Source organism: Hoplias malabaricus, chromosome 7 (genome assembly GCF_029633855.1).
Source record: "Hoplias malabaricus isolate fHopMal1 chromosome 7, fHopMal1.hap1, whole genome shotgun sequence".
In the NCBI taxonomy this organism is placed as follows: Eukaryota; Metazoa; Chordata; class Actinopteri; order Characiformes; family Erythrinidae; genus Hoplias; species Hoplias malabaricus.
Window position 1 is genome coordinate 14,270,841 of NC_089806.1, and position 6,000 is coordinate 14,276,840.

The following is a 6,000-nucleotide window of genomic DNA, read 5'->3' on the forward strand; positions in this document are numbered from 1 at the left end:
GACTACAGACACGTAAACAATAATGAAAGGAATTAAAGTAAGAATAAATACATAAATAAATCAATAATCTGTGTTAAACATACTGCTGTTTGTTTTGATTATTGTTGCTGTTCTGGCTCTGTCAGTGCCCTTAATATGACATTATAAGATTAATTAATTGAATTTCATATATATATATATATATATATATATTACAATTTTATTTTCCAATGAAAATTACTTTAAAACTGCACGTGAATTTATTTATTCATTTCAATTTATTATATAATAATATAGGTAGAAATATTTAGATATAGCACTGTAGGTATAATTTAATATTTAGTTAAAGCCTTAAGTTATATTACAAAATAGGCAATAAAGTAATATATATATATTACATAAACATATATATATAGCTTAAATATGCGGTTCGTTATATTTGTGTAAGGCACAAAAAATAAAAATTGCTTCTAATACATTTTTAAATCTACATGTTTTGATGTTAGTTTTGGGTCAATATAAGAAGTTACCTGTTATTAATATTATTATTATTATTATTATTATTATCGTTGTTTATATCATGTATTCCATTCCATAGTCACTTAGAAATTAATTTGAGCCTCATTTAGAATTTACTTTTAATTCTAAAATGTACTATTTCTTTAGCTGCAGTGAAGTCTGTGTTTTTATTGAGAGCTGAGTGTTGAGCAGCTCTCCTTCCTTCTGTTGTTCTGTCTTTAACGTCGGTTTTGGAGTGGAGTGTAAAAGCGGTTTGTTGTTGTGTTTGTTGGTTGGTTTATTGACGGTTGGTTTTCTTCTGTGTCTGCGCTGGACGGTTGTTGTTGATTTGTGGCGGTGGAGGGGGATTGTGTTTGTGTTTGAAGCTCAGAGCATCGCGAGGCGGATGAGTCCCGCTCGAGCAGTTTTAGAAATCCTGTCATTGTTCGCCATCTTGTGGTCAAAGCCTGAAATTTTATGGATTAATAATTATTAAAATATATCCCGAATACTAGTATAAATATAATGGTTAAAACAATCTAAGGGATTAAAAATAAAATAAAGTCAAATTAAGCCCGCGTGGCAGCCCCAATGATCCAGCCATTTCCAAGTGATAACTTATTAAGACGGTGTATGTTTAGTTTGACGTGAAATGCTGTATATCTTCTGGCAAGAACTACACATTTTATAGTAAATCCTGCTATATGACACACTGATTTATCGAAGCCCGTTTGGATGACCTTACTTACATTCTGGGCCGTAAGTCACACAGCTCCAGGGACCTCGAGGTTGTGGGTTCGATTCCCACTCCGGGTGACTGTCTGTGAGGAGTTGGTGTGTTTTCCCTGTGTCCGCATGGGTTTCCTCCGGGTGCTCCGGTGTCCTCCCACAGTCCAAAAACACACGTTGGTAGGTGGATTGGCGACTCAAAAGTGTGTGAGTATGTGTGTGTCTGTGTTACCCTGTGAAGGACTGGCGCCCCCTCCAGGGTGTATTCCCACCTTGCGCCCAATGATTCCAGGTAGGCTCTGGACCCACCGCGACCCTGAATTGGATAAGCGGTTACAGATAATGAATAAATGTTAGTGAGGTCCACACTGCGGGAATACAACCCACTTTACGTCACAATGACAAATGTTTACAACTTCAAATGCTGACTTCTAATTTATGTTACACACCCATTCTCCCATAAACTACTTTGACTCCACTTAGACTGTGTGTTTTGTTTTACGTTTACCTTTCTTTCTCTCTCTCTCTCTCTGCTCATCTTACTAAAGACATACATAAAAGACTATTAATAATCCCTTTGGCAATAAGAACTAAGTCTTTAGTCCCACATTAAAATAAAAATACAGTGGTAATCAAAGTAGAATTGGGTCATAACAACACTGACTGTTTTAATCACTAGCATTAATACAGTTGTATTGATTAACCATGCAGTATACTAATAATATTCGTAATATACTGCATGATCAATCCAAATAACTATTAATGCTGTAATTAAAACAGTTCATGTCTTTATAATGTACTAATGTACTACGCAGATTATGTCATATCCCTTTACTTTGAATAATTGTTTAAAGTGGGAAGCTGGTCATTCAGATACAGAAATGTACAACTAATATAAACACTGATACAGGAATCGTATTCAGATTACAATGAATTTACAAAATATACCACTTATAGTTTTATTTGTGGAGGCATTTTATTATAAAGTGATATTCCGTTTTAATCCAGTGTTAAGGTGTCCTACCTTTGTATTTTGGGAGTTAAACCAGTAAATACACACTGGGTAGATCTGACAGAGTAGTAAACAGTTGTAACAGCAGTAAGTCTGTTCAGCTAACGCTGCTGCCGCTAGAGAACAGGTTTAACACACACACACATTCCTGACTAAACTTTCAATTTGCCTCACGTTAATGTCATAGCAGCAGTGTCGTATGTTAGTCTGTAATATATGCATAAAATACCTCTCAACAAACACTTAAAGACGGTTAGTAATTGAAAGGTCTTGTAAGAGCAGTTTGGCAATGCTACCGGCAAAATGAGAGCAGGGTTGCCAGGTCCAGCAAAAATGTCCTGACCCATGTGTGTCTAAAACCCGTGTCCTAGAAATATGGGAGAAGGGGAACGTAAAACGTAAAAGAAAAAAAAAAACACCCGAGGTCCGATTCATAAGTCGTTCAGTTCTCCTCAAGTTGTTTTCTTGTCATTTTCCTAATCCTTCGCCTGCTCATCCAGATTTTATTCAGAACAGCGTTCATCTTTTCCCTTTCTTCGACAGCAGAATACATTTCCAGTCCACTAGAGGGCAGTGTACTCCCATCTTAAAGTCAGTAGCCAAAAAGGAGATAAAATCTTAATTAGATTTATGAGGACAATTGCTTAAATAAAGCTGTAGATTTGGATTTCAATTTAACAAGAGTCAAAAGTTTAAGTGCTGAAACCTAATTTACAGTTACGATTCTTTCCACGTAAACATTTCTCTGAAGACGTTTATGCCATTCATTTGAGGCCAGCGTCGAAAGTGACCACAAGACTGCCGCACTGATCTGCTCGTAGTAACTTATTCCATTTTCACAAATGAAGCTTTATTGGAGTTAACTGGAGATTTTCTTGTGTCTGGAGCTGGCGTTTGTGTTTACTGGCTCATTCACGCCAATCATAGCCATATGTTTCATATATGCAATAGCATGGAGTGGCCGCTGGGCGGCGGACTAACATCACAGGCTCAGAGGTTAGGAGCCGCACAGCAGAGGGTAACACGGACAGTTCAAATTTCATATTAAGAAACCCCATGAACCCAAGAATGACTGCAATTAAATGAAAAATGATGACTATTAATGTTATTTACTTCTAACAGTTTTCTTGTTTTTTTCAATTTCCTCCATAATCTATTATGTTTTACTTCATTTATATATATTTTTCAAAAATTAATATATAATTTTCGCGAGATTCGTATAAATAGTAATTAAGAAGATATTTATTGATTTATTAACGGCTCTTCGCTGCGTTGCTCTTAGTTACACTCTAATTTCTATCAGAAGTGTGTTTAGAGACCTGCACTCTTACTGCGTGTGACCTTAACATCCCTCTATTTAAATCTGTAGTGTTTTCAGTGTGGAAGCCGTTTCCTGGCTCACACTGAGCTGTCATGGGGTTAGAATGTAAACCCTTTAAGGCTCTTTAAATGCGTCTTTTCCTCGTGTTTGTTTATTAAATGACACCGCTGAAGACAATAAATCCTCAGATATAATATAAGTACATAATCTTCGTGATGAAGGCACTAGTATCAGCTCAAAGACAATCAGAGAAGAGGAATAAATACCGCTCTGATAGAAACCAAGCTGCGTCTTCAGTTAATGTAATAAAAAAAATCAGCTTTTTCTTTTCAAAAAGGGTTAGATGATAATAACGAGTTCTAGATTTACACTAAATGCACCCAACAGCCCAGTGATTGTGCTCCGAGTCCCTTCATAGAGCAGTTAAAATCATACATAGCATAACTGTACTGTTAGAAGTAGTAGTAATTATGATGTTGGGTATCTTTATTTTTAAATATTTATTTGTTTATTTTCTGTTTGTTTTATTCTTCGCTGTTCACTCTTTGCAGCTGGGTGTGAAGAACCTTTGCAGTGTTTTTGGTCGTCGTTTGATAAAAACATTGCAGATTTGTTACATCTTTTATTACAGAATACACAATAATACAGTTAAACTGCATTTAGGCCTATACATATATCCAGAATTCGAGAAAGAGAGAGAGAGAGAGAGAGAGAGAGAGAGAGAGAGAGACGGGGTTTAGAGTAGAGCTTTGTTTAGAGTCTTTTCTCAGACACAAATTCTACCTCACACTAATATTAATAATTAATAATATAATAATAACATAATAACGTTCTCATGTTGAAGTCTCAGTTGTCGTGAACAATCCTCGTGCTCCTCTGTGCGTTGAAAGTGCTTCACCTTCACATCACACACGGTTTAACGTCCTGAAGAGCGCTCTGAGAATGAGGAGGATAGAGGTGATGATGGTGGTGGTAATATCCGCTCCCAGACGAAGGCAGTGATGAGATTCCGTTGAAGTTGAGTACAAATTCTTTCCGTTCAACAGCAGGAGAGGAATGCGCCTGATGAACACCAACTGCACACAAACACAGCGTCAGCAACGAGCTCCAGGTCAACAGCGTTCACTCCTCATTTACACATTGTGGTGATGTAATCTGTATTTCATCAATGATCTACAGTGTACACATTTTAATTGTGTAGATTCGTTATATAATTTTCTTATTTGAGAAAAGACGTTTGTGAGGCTTATTTACTCTCATTGTAACGTTTAAGTTTAAACATCAATTAATAAAAATCCAAAATGAGCAGCGAGTGCAGGAACTGAACCTAAAAACAGAGGGAAATACTGTCCATCCAAAATTGTAAATAAGTATTGAATGCTTTCCTTAAAAAAGAAAAAATCCTCGTTCTTAAACGAAGAAGAGGTCTGACAAAAAGAGCAGACTTGTAGAGCACTGAAATATATATATATATATATTTTGTTTCTAAGAAAAATCTTGCATCAAAATTTATTGCTAAAAAGAATCTAAAAAGCAGTTAAAAAAACAAACAAAAAACAGTAACGGCTTGTGTGAATGTTTATTTTTGAATCCTGAACCTATGGTTTTCTTTACATTTTCAATTTCAGTTAAATTAATATTAAATAAAGTAACATTTAAACTGTGAAATCTACTTCCAGCATCGTATAAGATGAACATTAGAAAGTAGATGAAACTGGATTTTAGTTTGATTTAGAAGCAAACCTTAGCAAATATTTACAGTTAAATACCAAACAAATGAGATAACTTAGACTGCCAGTTTTAGACCAGTCACACTTCAAATCACATGACGTAGACCATAAATCAGGTTTGAAAAAATAAATAAAAGAAAACATTTATAAAGATAGTAAATGTTTATTGAATATAAATAAACGTATTGTGCGTTTTTTAAACTCACCATCACTCACCTCCCTCAGGATTTCTGTCTATTATTATTATTATTATTATTATTATTATTATTTTTATTATTATTATTATTATTATTATTATTATTATTATTATTATTATTATTATTATGTGATTTCCGAATGTGGAAACACAGTTTAAATCCATAAACTTTTACTGTAGTCTTTTTGACTCTTTTTTATCTTAACGTTAACATCAGTTTGTTAATGTATCATCAGTTAATTGTTCGGTGTTGCATTAAACGCGTGTCCAAATGTATTTTATTGTGAATCGTGGACCAAAAAATCCAAACAAATGTTGATGGAGGGTTTAAAGTTTGTTAGAAATATTAACACAGTGTCGCCTTGTAACATAAATCAGTTTCTATATGAATAATGTGGCTGCAGGTAGGAAGGGAGTGTGGTGGGCCCTGTGTGAAGCTCTAATGGATTGGCATAGGATAGTTTACGTCTTCTCTTGTACATGAGTGTAATGGAATGTCTTCTTGGAGCGTGTAGTGGATTAAATGGACGGTAAT

General features: G+C 34.9%; 1 protein-coding gene across 1 annotated transcript in view; it reads right to left on the reverse strand.

Moving 5' to 3' along the window:
• Positions 1-4,249: 4,249 nt before the first annotated feature.
• The window catches only part of foxf2b (forkhead box F2b), a 3,679-nt gene continuing 1,928 nt past the window's right edge, over positions 4,250-6,000 (reverse strand). The window contains exon 2 of the mRNA XM_066677140.1: positions 4,250-4,615. Coding sequence (XP_066533237.1) covers positions 4,440-4,615 — 176 coding nt within the window. The 3' untranslated portion in view covers positions 4,250-4,439. The remainder of the gene's footprint in view (positions 4,616-6,000) is intronic.